The sequence below is a fragment of the Pungitius pungitius genome, chromosome 11, assembly GCF_949316345.1.
Source record: "Pungitius pungitius chromosome 11, fPunPun2.1, whole genome shotgun sequence".
NCBI lineage: Eukaryota > Metazoa > Chordata > Actinopteri > Perciformes > Gasterosteidae > Pungitius > Pungitius pungitius.
The window spans coordinates 1,115,461-1,131,763 of NC_084910.1; the positions used below are offsets into that span (position 1 = coordinate 1,115,461).

Consider the following 16,303-nt stretch of genomic DNA (forward strand, 5'->3'; position numbering starts at 1 on the left):
TTTGAGACAGTAAATCTAATAAAGATATTCAGTTCAGGTCTAGTGTTTGCAGTCCTTGATTTAGATGAAGTCGACCTGTCTCCCACCCTGGGATCTATCTTTACTCTGCTTTCCAATACAGTTGTTGGTGCACGGGACATGACTGGCTTTCTTCCTCTTTTTCCTTTTCAAGATCACATTGAAAGTTGTCTGCCTTTTAGAAGAGGATGTTGGAACGAAGTGCCTTAGATGATTTGCTAGGACGCCCAACATATTAGCACATGGTTTCCTACTTAGCCCGACCGTTTAAACACTGAAACGTCCATGCATCATTACAACCGTAGGATATAGAATTACCTTAATATGGCTTTGTTTTTGGTCCTGCATTGTCTTTTTTAATGCATCTGGTAAGCGGAAAGGTGCACAATCCCCAAGCAGCACTCATGTTCGCTGACATCCAGACATTTATTCATGAAAAAATATATATATATTTTTTTTTAATGAAAACACTGTGTATTTCACTGGCCCACTCTGTCCATCATCTCTCTGTGTCTTTCCTTTCCATCACTCGCTCACTCGTTTCCTCGTACCTCTCTGCCATATTTACTGTTGCAACAGGCCTGAGCAAAACAGCTGGACAAATCGGCTTTGGGATGAATTCCATAGTGGTTCTCTGCAGCAACAAGCTAAGGCCAAGGTGTCTGTCAACATCTGCACCGAGTTGTCCGACTCTGATATAGTCATTGAGAAAGTTATAGATTGGATATATGTAAAAAGCAGCAGTTCATGTTTCTCAGGCAATGAGGGCAGAGAATGCACCCGCTGCTCCGATCTGAATCTTTAAGATCTGACAAACACAAGCATGAAGTAGTGAAAGGTTAAGTTAATTTGACCCTGTTGATGCACATAATTAGAGAGCATTGTCTCTGTTCAGTCATTTTTGGGTTTCAATTTATCTGACATAATAAAGTTATTACATAAGCTTTATCATTTAATTGTTTTGTCATTTGGCCGAAACAGTGAGTCATTTTATTTCAAATGATTTGAAGGCTGTGGGTTGATAAAATGTTGTTTTATCATCCCACATCCTATCCTAGCTACTGAAGCATAAATATTTTGGAAATACAAGGTTGCTGCACACTAAAAGCTCGCCAGAAGGTCATTATTCAGACAATATCTATTTCCATCGTCTTGTTTTAGTAGCTCTCTGAAAATTAATAGTAATATATGCATTATTTGTTGACCTTCCCATCGCTAGCTTTGTTTACAGCTGTTGTAATATAAAATATATAATACATATTTAATATACTGATACTGGGCACGAGAACATATTACATGCAGCACAGTGTCATTTCTCACACTTCTCTGCCCTTCTCCTATCTTGTTTCAGGACATCTGCAAGGCTCTGTGGTGCCACCGCGTTGGGAGGAAGTGTGAAACCAAGTTCATGCCAGCGGCTGAAGGCTCAGCCTGCGGCCCTGATATGGTGTGTGTGTGTGTGTGTGTGTGTGTGTGTGTGTGTGTGTGTGTGTGTGTGTGTGTGTGTGTGTGTGTGTGTGTGTGTGTGTGTGTGTGTGTGTGTGTGTGTGTGTGTGTGTGTGTGTGTGTGTGTGTGTGTGTGTGTGTGTGTGTGTGTGTGTGTGTGTGTCAACGGTGTGTTCAGATTCTTTTAGTTGGGGTTCATTTGAGTGCAGTCTCTCTAAAGATCTTTTTTTTTTTTTGATGGAGGTTGCCACACTCTCCCCCTTCATTATTTTACCTCAAGGAGCAGCTGCAATCGGTTTGTTGCTGACGTGGCAAAAAATATGCCATTGGGGCTCGGGCCAAAACGCAATCTGTGCTCTTTATTTATTCTTTGCTTCATTCCTTACTTCTTTCAAGATGATTCTCCCCCCTCTCTTTCTTTCTTGCCCTCTCTCTCTCCTGACAACCCCTCATCCACATTTGCCTCTCAATATATTGAACTTGATGGTTTAATCCCGCCCTTCCCCTCCACGGGACAATTAGCTGAACACAAACAATGACAGGCTTGCTCAGGAATCTGTGGCACTCGGCCGCAGGGGGAAAACTGAGGGGAAAATCAGCTGTTCTAGTGCTTCGAGTCAAGGACGTGGAGATTAGTTGGAGGGGTGTGTGAGACTTGTGGCAGGCATGGACAGACAAAGAGGATAAGACCCGGTTAATATATATGTGACCCAATCAATACGGATGCATGAGTGGGTTGTGTGGGCACAGTGTGGATTCCCTTGCTGGACATCGCTTCAAAATAAGCAGTTGGTGACTGATCCTGGTACTTTTATTAAATCTCTATTCTTAATTTACATTTAAGGATTCATTTTGAAAAATGTTTTGGATTGGTTTGATAATGAATCATTTTACGAGGTACATGCAAAAAACATTTTGAGCTTCATTCAGCACCTCAATCATACTTTTCCGTAGAGACAAGCCGTTTTGACATTACTTGTCATTTAGTTTGGTATTCCTCTCTTGCCTGGTCTGCTCGCCCCACAGGGAAACACTTTTTGCAGTGATCATGGATGTTGTGTAGAGGAGCTGCGGCATCCTAGGAGCTGATAGTGATCTCCTCTCTGCAGGGTAAAAAGAGGCAGCTGGTGACTTGATGGGACCACCTGGCCCTCTGCCTCACCACATTGGGGGAACACGGGCACATTATTCTTCTTCTTCTTGAACGTGCTTTTCAGCATCAATGAAACATTATCATATTGATTTTTGTATTGTCAGCACCACTGGAGTGTCACTGTAACGAGGACTGAACTGGACCACAACCTTACAGCTGAAAGCTACAGCATGTCTTGTACGGTTTACCACAAAGACGATCAAGAGCAGAGTCCAATGGAAAAATTCTTCGATACTTTCACAGCGTGCTCTTGTTCGCCTCCCCGCTGCTGCCTCGGTCTCCCTCCCTCCCTCCCTCCCTCCCTCCGCTCCACTCTTAACTCTCCTCTCTCCTTCTCCAGTGGTGTCGCAGGGGCCAGTGTGTGAAGCACGGAGACGAGGGCCCGAGGCCTCAACATGGCCAGTGGTCAGCGTGGTCGTCATCGTCTGCTTGCTCGCGTAGCTGTGAGAGCGGAGTCACCTATCGAGAGCGCCAGTGCAACAACCCGAGGTAGAGATATACTCACACATAGGTTAAACAAACTGTGCAATCAGGTTGAGCAGTGCAGCGGAGATCAGTACCAGCTCACTTCTGCATGGTATTTCAACTAAACAAATACTTTATTCTTGAGCTTTGGCAGGAGCCAAGCTGTGTTTTATCCAAGGCTTTGTGGGAAGATAAGCTAATCTAAAAATGGATCTTCTTTGTAACATACTCCAGTTTTTGCAGGAATACACATTTCTTTAATTAATCTGTTAACATGAATTGGATCTGTATATTTCACCAATCATATAACAAAATGTATATTATTTATTATTATTATTATAAATAATAAAACTGTGCAGTAGAAAAGCTCATGACACGAGTAAAACCCAAAGCTAAAGCTAAACGTTGTTATGCTGTAAACTACTTGAATAGCAACAATTTAAACCCTATCCTGATGTATAGGACACACTGATGTTCTGGTCCGTAGACGGTCGGTACGGTTTGTGATGGCGAAACTCAAGGCCAAGAGTATATTAAGAGATGTGATTAAATAGCGAGGAGCACTGACATGGCTCTGTCACCTCAACACTTATCTGGTCACTTCGTCCATACGCTTAGGATTATTAGCTGTGCCCGTCAGTAAAGGGGCCCTAACCCACATGCCGGGGCCTCATATTCATCATGTCATGCCAAATTCCTGACAAGTGGCAGGTTAAATTGGACAAAGACAGACAGAGATGAAGTTTAAGGAAAGGTCCGTCCAGGAGAAATGAGAACGGATTAAAAAAGTAAAATAGGACATGCATAAATACAAAAGAAGAGATTCTGAGAATGAGGGCCAGATCATTGAGAATGTGACCTAAGGAACATAACCTTGGTATATACACCTCTTCACAAAGGCATACACACCCACATATAGGAGCAAGCATTGACCCATTAGTCCTTTGTAGTTCAACACATCTTTGCTCACTCCGTGTTTTGTTCATATTCGGCGCCTATTCTAGTGAAACACTGCATATCATGTAAACGGCATTATGCAACAAATGGAGCCTTACTTTTCAATACTTCTTTGCAGACCTGCTTTTGGAGGGAAGTTCTGTGAGGGCACCTCCCGGTCCTACAAACTTTGTAACACTGAGGATTGTCCCCCAAACTCGGCTGACTACCGAGCGCAGCAGTGTGCCGAGTTCAATGGCAAACAGTTCAGAGGATGGTACTACAGCTGGAGGCCGTACACCCGAGTGGATGGTGAGACCACTGTCACTCACCTATTCAAACTTGCAGTCACTCTGGAAAAACTACTTTGAAAGTGTTTCGAAAGAGTTTTTTCACCATTATTTACGTCATGTAAACTATTGCTTGTTGTCTGTTTTCTGTGGTCTTCGTCTTTCCTCCCAGATCAAGATTTATGTAAGCTGTACTGCTTTGCTGAGGGCTATGATTTCTTCTTTGCCCTGGCCAGCAAAGTAAAGGATGGTACACTCTGCTCACAGGACAGCTCTAATGTCTGTATTGACGGACTGTGTGAGGTAATACTTCTGAATGTCGAGCAGTAAGAAAGTAACACGGTTTGACTGAAGAATGATCTCAAAGTCCTTCATGTTGTAGAGTGGATTTAGCAGCAGGATAACAACCTGGTTGTGCTGTTTCCCTACTACTTTAAATGTCATGAGAAGGGAAACGTTCGACTAATTGACGGTTGTTTTCGACCCGTTCATTTAATAGCATTATGCATATTACCTTTCTTCGTCTAAATCAACCACGTTTTTCCCCCACAGAGAGTGGGCTGTGACCGCGTACTGGGCTCCACGGCTGTGCCTGATGCTTGCGGGGTCTGCAGCGGAGACAACTCCACCTGCAAGATCTACAAAGGGCAGTTCACCAAGCAGTATTACACCAACCGTAAGTCGGAGGAGTTCATACTTTTCAGCTCATTAGCTTTTGTGCGTGTTGCTTGATATGGTGTCCTCTTTCTCAGAGTACTACGGCGTGTTAACCATCCCGGCAGGAGCCCGGAGCATCCGGGTGATGGAGGTGAATACGTCCAGCTCCTACCTGGCTGTCAGGGACACCCAGCGACGCTACTACCTGAACGGGCACTGGACGGTGGACTGGCCGGGCCGACACCCCATCGCAGGAGCTATTTTTGAGTACAAGAGACCCTACAACAGACCAGAGAGCCTAATATCCACTGGCCCCACTAATGAGACACTAGTCGTCGAGGTAAATGATCCCTGGACACAGAAAGTGTTGCTTTGATGGATGTTATATATTTAATTTAACCGCCTGTGACACTTTCTTTGCTTTCCATCATCATGTGCCTAGATTTGTGTGTTTTGTCTAATGGCTCTTACCACAGTGTCTCTCCTGTAGATATTGTTGCAGGGCAGGAACCCAGGTGTACGTTGGGAATACACTCTGAAGAGAGCTGATGAGAAAAAGAGCCACGTCAAACACAACTACACGTGGGCCATCATACGGGCCCAATGCTCAGCTACTTGTGCCGGAGGTAAGTGTATGCACGAATGACAAAAAGAGCTTTCAAGTGCTTTAATATATCAAACTGAAAGAATATGTGTGTTTCTCAACTGTAATGATAGATGTGAGTGTGGTGTGGTTCTTATCATCTCCCTTGTCACATCAAATATGTGGAGTGGTTAGCTTTTTTTCTGCTTGTTAGAAAGTAAACAATACTTGTCTGTGTCTTTTTTAGTGCATTTAATTCTATAGTTATTTAAAAGTAGCGTGGATGAAGAAGAACATATCAACTTCAGATCCTTAATCTCGGCCTTCATCTAAAGCTCATGTCTGACCTCTGATCTGTAATAAGGCTTTTGGCTGCAGGTTAAATGAGGAGGGCAGCGTTCCCGTCATTAGCAGCTCTTATTTGGGACCGGTGGGACCTCGTTCTGTTCTGTTGGAGACCTGCTATTACATGCACGCACACACAAAACAAGCACACAGAGATATGCTAAAGGGAACAAGCAAACACATGCATGACTTTGACCAGTGCCTTTGTCCAACCGGAGGCCTAGTATTAAGTGAGCACATACTGATGACCCGGGGAGACCTCGGCCTGGTAATTTGAGGCCGGAAGTCAGTCAACAAACGTGTGCGTGAGAGTGTTCCTCTTTGTGTGTGTGTGTGTGTGTGTGTACGCACTTCATTGTGAACAAAGCGCCCAATGTGTAGAGTTCCTATTGATTGACAGTGCAGGTTAAAGTTCCCCACCCTCTTGTCTGTTGTGGTCCACCTTAATCACCTCCGTGTCCTGATTGGAGGCCTCGATGCCTTGGGGGGTTGTTTGCTTTATTAAAGAGTGTGACTGACCCAAATGAGTTAGGATGTGCAGATTGACCATTCCCAAGGCCAAATACCAACAAGCTTATCTGTAAAGTCTTTCAGTTCTAAGTTCTTAGCCAAACAAAAGTCATTGTATTCATTCATTCATTTATCTTTTTTATTTTTAAAAAGACTTTTTTATTTCTTCAAAGGTTTCCGAGGCAAAAAGTTTACTTGCACATCCCACATGCAGGAGAAGGTGTGCGGAATAGACACACGTTTTTACATATGCTTTAACGTTACTTAAACTAAAATGGTTTGTTCAATGTAAAGAATTAGGTAAAAGATTGGTAAAAAGGTTTTAAATTCATTAAAAAAGTTTCAAATATTAGCTTTACGCGCAGACTTTATCAAACTGCTTTTTGCAATGCCAAGAATGAGCCATCTAGCTCAATGACACTGTGGTTTTAATACTACATCGGTGCCAATAATCTATAATACCCCTCCTACTAACTATTTAACTATCTATCAGTGTACACAATGTTCTCCTTTCACAATCACGTTGTGCCCCAATCACCCACCCAGGTCAGATGAACACCAAGTCAGCGTGCTACAAAGACTTGAGAGTTCAAGTGAACACGTCCTACTGCAATCCCCGGTCCAGACCAGCCACTGGACTGATGCCCTGCAACAGCCAACCGTGTCCCGCCAGGTCAGACTCTCTGCTCCCTCACATCTACTGTGTGTCGTGTAATTTGAGGGATTTGTGACTTGTGGACGCCACTCGGGAGGAATCTTCATCACTTTGGGGGCTGTTTGTAGTTTTTATCCACTCGTCATTCGGTGACAAAGTGAAATGATCACTATGATTTGTCCAGTTCATTGGATTATAACTAAATAACTATCGACATTCGATTCCCACCAGCCCCAACTATGTGTGTAAGTGGTAATAAGCAAATATTAGCAATCTTTGCATAGTAAACAGAGCTTGTTCAAATTACAACACTATAATGACTTTAGACCCTTGTTGCTCAGATTATAATTTATGTAATCACTATAATGGCTTTAGACCCTCAGATTATAGAATCACTATAATGGCTTTAGACCCTCAGTTTATAATTTATGTAATCACTATAATGACTTTAGACCCTCAGATTATAGTTTATGTAATCACTATAATGGGTAATGTCGATGAGAATCCATTGCCTCAAAAGTGTGCAAATGAGCTCATCAATACCGCTATGTTCTGGGTCTCACTGTGCACACCATTTGGAAATGTATTTGAACGATGCAGGCATTTCCTCATATGTTCTTGATCCAAAGCATTTTGGATGGAACAAGACAATTATAGACTTCCATGATTGTTGAATTGGCATAGCCTGTTAGGGCCTTTTTCTGTGTCCTGATGGCTGTGTGACAGCCAGATACAATGTTGGCTGCTGCGCCTCAACATTCTGTACATGCATGTTCATGTTTGGAACTTGAGGAGGCAGCTTTAGGGGCCACCAGCCAAATGCGCCAACAGGCTCACAACGCTTGTATTGGCGTATTTGCGTGTTCTGTATTTTAATGATTGTCTCTTTTGGTCTCTGTCTTTTTGTCCTGCAGCTCTCCTCCTGCTTTCCCATACGGGGACTTTAGTCCTTTGTCTTCCGACTTTCTGTCCTTTTCACCTTCCTCCCTCCTCCTGACCGCCATGTGTTATTGGTCTACAACACCTACACATCTGTTTTGTAATTTCTTGCCACGTGGTGTCAAAAAGAGATGTTTATTGGTTGAGTCAACTCTTCCAAACTTCCCACACCATCTCCTCATAATAGAGCAAGTGAGAGGTGTCAGGCATAGTTGGCTGTATCCTCCACCCTTTCCCAGCCCCGTAGAACACCTGTTCTATGATGAGGACAATTTCCTCTCATGTCATAAAAAATAACTTGCATTTTGGCTTCAACATGTGTAATAGACATGGGGGAAAAAAAGGAAAGTTTCTTCTTGTCCAATTCAGCACGATACCTCACCGACTGTCAGGAACGTTAAGCTTCCGTGTCTTTTTTTTTAAAAACATTTTTTAACTCAGTGGCGAAGGACTTTTCACATGCAGCATCACTGTGGGACCCGAGCTAAAGACACAGTGCCAGTTGTCTCGCCCCATCAAAGGCATCACTTTTAAGCGTAGTTGAATAAAGCGTGCCTCATTTCACTGAACCGTTGGGGCACGTTGGGTCCTCCAACCAAACCAAAGTAGGAAGTCTCCACATATGTCGACGTTCCCAACCAGGATGCTGTGGCCAAGGGGGCCTTTGTAAAAGTTCCCTGCTGTCGCTTAGAGCCGCACTGACGCATTTTCCACAATGTGTGATGACACCATAACGAGGGAGAGTTTGAGTGAGACCCGCTAATAGTCCTGTGGTTTCAGGCCGAGGTTCTGTGGGATCTTGGCTCGGCGTAGCTGGTTCGGTCACTGTCTGGTCCCCAGACACACAGAGTCATGGCAGAGGATCAGAATCGGTCCGAAGCTGCAGAACCTCGTAGGGAGTGGCGCGTCCGTTGACAGGCGGGACATGTATGAACACAGACACACATAAAGACGCACACTGGGGAAATTTCCCTCCCTGGTCTGCGTTGCTCTGGACTGTGTCACGTTTGGTGAAGCCTTGGCCAGGAAACAATTCAGTGAAAGACACTCTTGGGATAACATTAGCTTTACAGGGAGAGGAGGTCTTGGTGAGGAAAATGGGATTTCTATGAAGTCAAGTAACGCTGTGTAGCGGTTGCTTTTTCAGCTTACGGCTAGAGGAGACAAACACATTCTGTTTTGGTTTTCAAGGGGCGAGAAAAGGACACTGACCTCCCAGTGACAGTTGCTAAGCTCTAATGGGTTAATGTTTGGGAAGAGAAAACAGCCAATTACGCTACAATTTGTACCAAACAATTCAATAAATCACCGCTGGTAATGACTCATAACGTCCTTCTCTCCGTGCAGTTATGGCCAAAGTCCCAAAGCATTAGTACTAAGTTGGCTTCAAACAAAGCAAAGTATGTGTAGAGCCTCTATCAGAGAATACCACTGCATAGATGCAGTAAACAGAGTCTATAGTAGATGCCTGTCCCCAACGAGAGCATTCATCTACAGGCTTGTGACAGCTGCTGTTGAGGCCTCTGCTCTGGGTATTCCCTCACACACTCCGCCACACTCTGAAATATCAGCCAGATTCCTGCAATTACATTAGACACTGCTGACGGGTCGTTCTCTAATTTATAAGCCGAGTGGTTAAAGCCGGGAGACGCTGACCTCATCTTGGTCAGTGTTGCGTGTGGATGTCCAGAAGAATTCCGTTGTTGTGCGTCCAATTGTGAGTGTGTCCCCGGCCTGTGAAACTGTTGTGGCCAAGTCCAGCCTTTTGAAATATTATAATAACCCTCGATGGTTCTCCATATTAGAAGCACATTTTATTTATATATTTATTAGTTTTTATAACTAACAAATAAAACATCAAATGTGACATCTTAAGAGATTCTACTGTATTATGCAGTTGTTTTATTAAATTGCAGTTGTTGTCATGCACATAAGTGTATGACACTTGCTGCTAAAATGTTGCAAGATCAGAATGACTGGCTAGTAGCTGCTATACACACACACACACACACACACACACAGGAAGACACCATGGCAGAGGAGCAGAACTGTGGTGGCGTTTGGTTACTACAAAGTCCACTCACACCTGAAGTCTCTACCCTTTCATCACGGCCTCTGAGGAACATTTTTCTCTGAATGAACACTGCAGGACAAAGTCTAAAGGTACAAAAAGAATTGTGCACACATTTTCATCTCTCCTTATCTTTTGCTCTGGATGCTTTTCTTTGAAATCCGTAATGAGGTCCATCTTCTGTGTATGATGGTGTCCAAAAAACAGCTGAAAAGAAAACACACGCTACCAATGATCCGTGCTGAAATAATGGAATCCCAGTTAGATGTTTTACAATAACTAACAGCTGTTTTTTTCCCTTTATATAGCAATTACAGTGCCTTATTTTTTCTTACTTGCTCATTTTGTGTCTGTCTCTGTTTTGGATCCTAGTATCCTAGGAAAATCCTGCATAATGACCACAGGGCTGTTACATATTCACTGACATAAAGTAACATTAGTGTTGACAGATAAAAAGATACATTTGTATATATATATATATATATCTATATAGATAGTTACAAGTTGCAACACCTTGCCGTTTTCAAATTTTCTCAGAATGTTTTGGGTCATTAGTGTAGTAGTTTGCATGCCTGTATTTGGCCGCCATAAGAAAGAACTTTAACACATGGTAGCCATGGCAGTTCAATTTTCACTGTGAAACGTCAAAAACATCTTGCCCCTTTCCATACTAAATTCCTCGCTATGGTTGTTCATTAACAATCAATTTACTCGCCAATGGAAAAACCAAAAGTTCCGTAAAGGATGATATTTCAGCATAAAATATGTCATATAGGCTATAATTGCTAATTTTATGCGCTCTGCAAATGCCAGTATATTGAAACAAGACTCTCTGAAATGTCAATTATACAGTTCACTTGTCAAAATCAGACAACACAAAGGAACATTTTAGTCTAAACACATATGTATGTGATCCTAATTTATGTTGTGGATTATATTTCTGTGCCACGCTCTCTTGAATGAAAATTGAATTATGCTTCTTTTGGTAGATGGATTGTCAGAAACTAACATTTCAGGAGAGAAGAGGGCATACCTCATCAGAAACTCCAAACCATTCCAGCTCCATCTCAACATGTACAGTCACACTGTCATTATTTAGTAGCCTGAGACCGTGACTTTTCCCCTTCCATCTGTTTCAGTCACTACTTAAATGCTTACTCATCTCTCAAGATGTAGGTAAAACAGATGCTTCATTGCACACGCAACACTTGTCTGTGTCCGTTGACCCCCCCCCCCCTCCGGTTCCCTCCGTCCCACTGTCTGACTCTGTCTCTCTTCAAGCCTTTGAGGTCAGCTGTGAGATCTTTCTGTCCAACCTCTCCCCCATCCAAACGTACACACACACACAGCTAAACAGAGCGTAGCTGCAAGACCTATTCCGGCTTAGCTGTAAACGTAACCCCTGGTGACCTGAATACTTTGATGTGAGGTCTCTTTTTTTACTCTGTAACCTGTCCAACCCTGTCCTTCTACACAAACACACAAACACAAACACACTAAGCAGCCAGCCAAGGATTGCTGTCATTCAACTTTGTTGTGTTTGGGCCGCGGCGCTTCCAACCTCTCAGCAGGGATTTGTGAGTGTTTATAGCAAGCAATACACACTCCGTCTGCTTGTCTGTCTCACTGCGGCCTTTAAAAGTCACCTCTAAGTAGGCTTAGATGTCTACAATCCTCTCTAATATTCCTAATACACCACTATCTGCATTTACTAATGGATTTTTGTGTTTACACTCATTTGAAAAAAACCAGCGTTAATAGTGGCTGAAAAGTAGTCCACACTTGGCTCCTGTCTCCTCCATTATATACAGCTGCGTATGTGTGTGAGTGGGAGCATGTTTAATATTTCTAATTCATTTTTGTATGTAAATTATACACTATATTTATCAGATAATCTATGGATTTTTCAAATATAATCTGCCTCAATTTATCCATGTAGTTTTTTTTAATTATTGCACAATTTTATCTGTAGTCTATTAATAGCTGTCAAGACGATGTCTTCTAAATTCTCAGTTAGCATTGTGTGCCAATATTATCAGAAATGTGTGAATCAGTTTGGGGTTGAGGATCCATCCAATGTTGTATCAACATGTACTGTCTGCTTTAAAGCAGGAGAGCTCTCATGTTACAGCAGAAAACAGTACTAATATAATGAAATCTATCCTTTGTTTGTTTCCATGCTTTTGCCACACTCTGATTTTAGTGATTTGCAGCATTTAGTGGTGTATTAAAGTCTGGGATTCCAGAGGAAACATTCATGGCAGGCATATAATAAAGTTACAGTGTTGCTGTGGTGTTTTTGATCATCGCATACATTTGTGATAGTTTCTTTTTTTTGAACAGTAACTACACTGGAACATTGATGTCCTAGCATATGTGCATATGTTTCTTTTTTTTGAGAAAAGAGAAGAAACTTTTTCTGGACCGACCAAAACACGGCGCCTTATCTTTGGTCATCCGTCCTTCTCTGCTGTTCCTTCTATTTCGAGGCGCTGCAAGTCATTTGATTTTGCTGTGTCTGCACTCTGTAGGTTGGACTGAAACTGACATTACATCATGGAGAAAAAAAACCCGGTTTCCGATGCCCAGTCACATTTAGAGTATGATATAACTCTCTCTCACAGCGTGGCCGTACCCCGACACAAGCAGCCGTGCACGGCCACTGCACACATGCAAGCTCACACGCCGTAAACACCACAGTGATTTAGTGCCTCGTGGTGAGCATCTACACAGCGTCACTTAGACCACAGAAGCTATCCGGACACCTGATCCCCCTCCCTGCAGAGAGTGTGATAGTTTGATGCTGATTCATCTTCCAAACTTCCCCACTTTCAACTAACAGCCAAGCCAAAGATCACAAGGTGTCGTATAACTTGATATGACATGAATCCGTGTATTTACCGGTGACCATGCCAGTGCGCTCCCTGATGTGATAAATCCACGATAGAAGTCAATCTTTTTCAGTGATAATTAAAGCTCTAATATACCTGTTACATCAAGTACCGCTTTAAGGCCTCCATCGAAAGAAGACTAAATTTGACTTTTCTGTGCAGAAACTGATCTCTGAGACGTGACGTGAGACAAACATAATAAGTATGGTTTTATACTGTAGCAGGCAGCTAAATGTTCTTACAGAATACTCGTTAATGAAGATATTAGCTAACCACTGCAGGCTTCTATGTTACATTATAGAGATCCTGTGCTTTTTAAGTATTACAAATTAAGGAGGTGTATTGAATTTCCACCCATGTGTGTAATGTGTCTAAATGTGTCTCTGCTCTTGAAAGTCATGATGTACAGTAGCTCAGACTTTAATTGGTTGTCTCAAACCACCAATTTATGCGTTCAATAAATCCACACAGATTTAGCTCTATTGCCTTTGCCCAAAACACATCACGTGTTACATTTTTAAAGGAGTTTTTTTTTTTTTATCCCTACATTTCGCTCATCCTTCCACGGATCATCCTCGATGATACTGCACCACGTCTCTTCCTCTTGACAAGTCCTAACATATGTAAAACCAGATGGCATTTCTCCATCTGTATTTATTTAGATTCCATAGTGTATAACACTCTTTAGAGCCAAACTCTACTTATCCTCCTCATACAACATTCCAAGCAAATGATGCAGTAAATTACCACAAATAAAGTTTATACTGTTAATATATACAACTCTTTGTGCTGACCACAATGTTTCTGTTTGGTTTGGGTCGATCTCCGAAGGCTGGATGGGTACATTGGAGAAGTTAGTTAGAGGTTGACAGAATGTGAGATGAAGGATTGAGCTGCCTTCACCTTTGGTTTTGGGTCACTTAGGAGCCATGAAGCTCTGAGGAAGAGAGAAGGAATAAGAGGCTTTGGGATTAGGCAGCTTTGTGAAAGAAAATGCCCCTTTTTGTGATGATGTTTACTTCTAGTGGTGATGAGGGCTGAGTTTAGAGTGTGCAGTGGGGGGGGGAGTTTGTTATCTCAGAGCCAGTCTGCCACGGACAGATTGTTGGGCCTCCAACACTCCAACGAATTCAGAGATATGCAAAGACAGCTGATCAGTGAAAGATGAATACTCCTATTTCCACCTTTGCATTTGTTATCACATCATTGGCATCTTCCCTCAAGGCGCTGGGTTCCTCTGTGAAAGAGCCTATACTGAAAGGAGATGTTTTGTTCCACATACCATCATTCGGCCTTATTTGTGAGGAAGAAGAACGAGGCCACCGAAGAAGAGGCTTCTGCCATTTCTGTTGTTTGTACAGCTATCACGACAATGATGACTTCCCATGGGCCTGTGTGAAGAAGTGAATCAGTAACTCGGTAACCTTGTGTTGTGTTGTCCCAGCTGGTCCGTAGGAGAGTGGGGGGGGTGCAGTCGGAGCTGTGGAGGAGGGGAGCAGATGCGGCTGGTCCAGTGTGACCAGAGAACCGGTCCGAGCGGCGCCGACGCCCTGGCTGACTCTCGCTGCGCCCCGCCCACTCCGGCTCGGAGGCAGGCCTGCAACGCGCACAGCTGTCCCCCGGCGTGGACCGCTGGGCCGTGGTCACAGGTGAGCGCGGCTCCATGTCCGATTTTCCAATGTGCCCACACTGGTGTGAGTCAGTAGAGGCTGTTAGTCACCACAGAAATACAAAAAGCACAAAAAAGAACACTTCAAAGTTGCTCACTTGCCATTTAGCCTCAAGAATGTTGGCCTTGATGGCTTCAACCCTCTTTATGACAGTGATCTCAGTGGCTTTAAACGGTGAACGTGCCCACTGAGAGCAGTCGTCTTTGGTTCCAAGTCCGGTACCTGTACGTTGTGCGTGGCGGCTTGTTTCCCCGTTAAACTTTTATTTCAACAATCGTTTTAGCCAAATACCGGCACTTTACTTCCTGCATGGCGTCTAGGGCGTCACAGAGCCTTTGTTTCATACTTCATATGGTTGAATATATCCATTGAGGCCTTGGATCACAGTGAATATCCACCCAAAGACCATCTCAAAGGGAGAGTTGAGTACGTGAAGCAAAACAAGCCACCGCGTGTCTAAATGCTTTGTACATTTATTAAAGAGTCAAATCCATTCCTTAAGGCCACTTGTAAAAAGATGACTTTTTGTGATCCCATTACCACGTGTCTGTTTACCTGGCAGTGTTCTCGTAAGTGTGGCAGCGGCTTGAGGAAGAGGACGGTGCTTTGTGCGAACCCTGACCCGGGGGCCCGGACACACGCGCTGACGGACAGTCAGTGTGCTGCTCTGTCCAAACCCGCCAGTCAAGAATCCTGTTTCATCAAACGCTGCCAGAAGCAACGCAAAGTCCAATGGTTTGTCTCCACCTGGCAAGAGGTAATTCCTAAAAGGATTCATCCTAAATAATGCAGAGTCTAAATGGATTATTTTCCGCTAATGAAACGTCTTCTTTGAATGTCAGTGTTCGGTGACGTGTGGCCGTGGCCATCAGGCGCGCTTCATCAAGTGTGCAGAGAAGGTGTGTATCACGTGTGATAACGTTCGCTGAAAAAAGCAAAAATTCCTAATTATTTCATTTAAACTTAAATCCTCATCACCTCAGAGGCTGATTTGCTATCATTTAGGCATTACTGATTTTTTTTTAAACTATATTTCTATGTAATACACAAAGTGCATTGTAAAGAATACATTTCTTGAATATCCGGGCTTTAGTGAATATTTTTGGGGTTTCCGTAACACAGGACACTGCAGGAAAGTACAGAGAGCTCGCTGCCAAGAAGTGCCACCACGTCCCCAAGCCCTCGATAGAGCTGCAGAGGCTCTGCAGCCAGGCTCAGTGCCCCGTCCAAACTACGCCGGCGGCCCACCGATGGAGCACGCATCGCCTCACCCATCCACCTCGAGCACAGTGGCAATCGTCCCCTTGGTCTCAGGTGACTTAGGAGAAGGGTTACTTTGCTGAACCACGTGGCGAGCTATACATTTACTATACGGTTTTATGTCTGCTGAGTCACCGTTTTTAGTCATTTTAACTAACTGATCGAGTCGAGTGGAGCAATTGATTTGCCCGCTATCTTTCATCGGGGGTTTTGCTTCTGTGTACTCCGCAGTGCACAGTGACGTGTGGGGGGGGAGTGCAGGTCAGGACAGTCCAATGCCTGGTCCAAGGGAAGCCCTCCCCCACCTGTGCCCTCCACCTGAAACCCTCAATGTCGCAGGCCTGCAACACAAACTTCTGCCAGCAACCTGAGAAGAAAGGTACAGACGCTCTGAGACTGTGGAATCTGTAGTCA

The 16,303-nt window shown here is 43.6% G+C and overlaps 1 protein-coding gene across 1 annotated transcript in view; it reads left to right on the plus strand.

Annotated features, from left to right (window-relative positions):
• Nucleotides 1-16,303, plus strand: part of LOC119198073 (A disintegrin and metalloproteinase with thrombospondin motifs 16) — a 36,796-nt gene that overhangs the window by 19,035 nt on the left and 1,458 nt on the right. Inside the window, exons 11-23 of the mRNA XM_037454918.2 lie at nt 1,370-1,465; nt 2,958-3,106; nt 4,158-4,330; nt 4,481-4,611; nt 4,861-4,984; nt 5,061-5,305; nt 5,456-5,591; nt 6,950-7,076; nt 14,404-14,608; nt 15,192-15,386; nt 15,472-15,528; nt 15,752-15,943; nt 16,121-16,268. Coding sequence (XP_037310815.2) covers nt 1,370-1,465; nt 2,958-3,106; nt 4,158-4,330; nt 4,481-4,611; nt 4,861-4,984; nt 5,061-5,305; nt 5,456-5,591; nt 6,950-7,076; nt 14,404-14,608; nt 15,192-15,386; nt 15,472-15,528; nt 15,752-15,943; nt 16,121-16,268 — 1,978 coding nt within the window. The remainder of the gene's footprint in view (nt 1-1,369; nt 1,466-2,957; nt 3,107-4,157; nt 4,331-4,480; nt 4,612-4,860; nt 4,985-5,060; nt 5,306-5,455; nt 5,592-6,949; nt 7,077-14,403; nt 14,609-15,191; nt 15,387-15,471; nt 15,529-15,751; nt 15,944-16,120; nt 16,269-16,303) is intronic.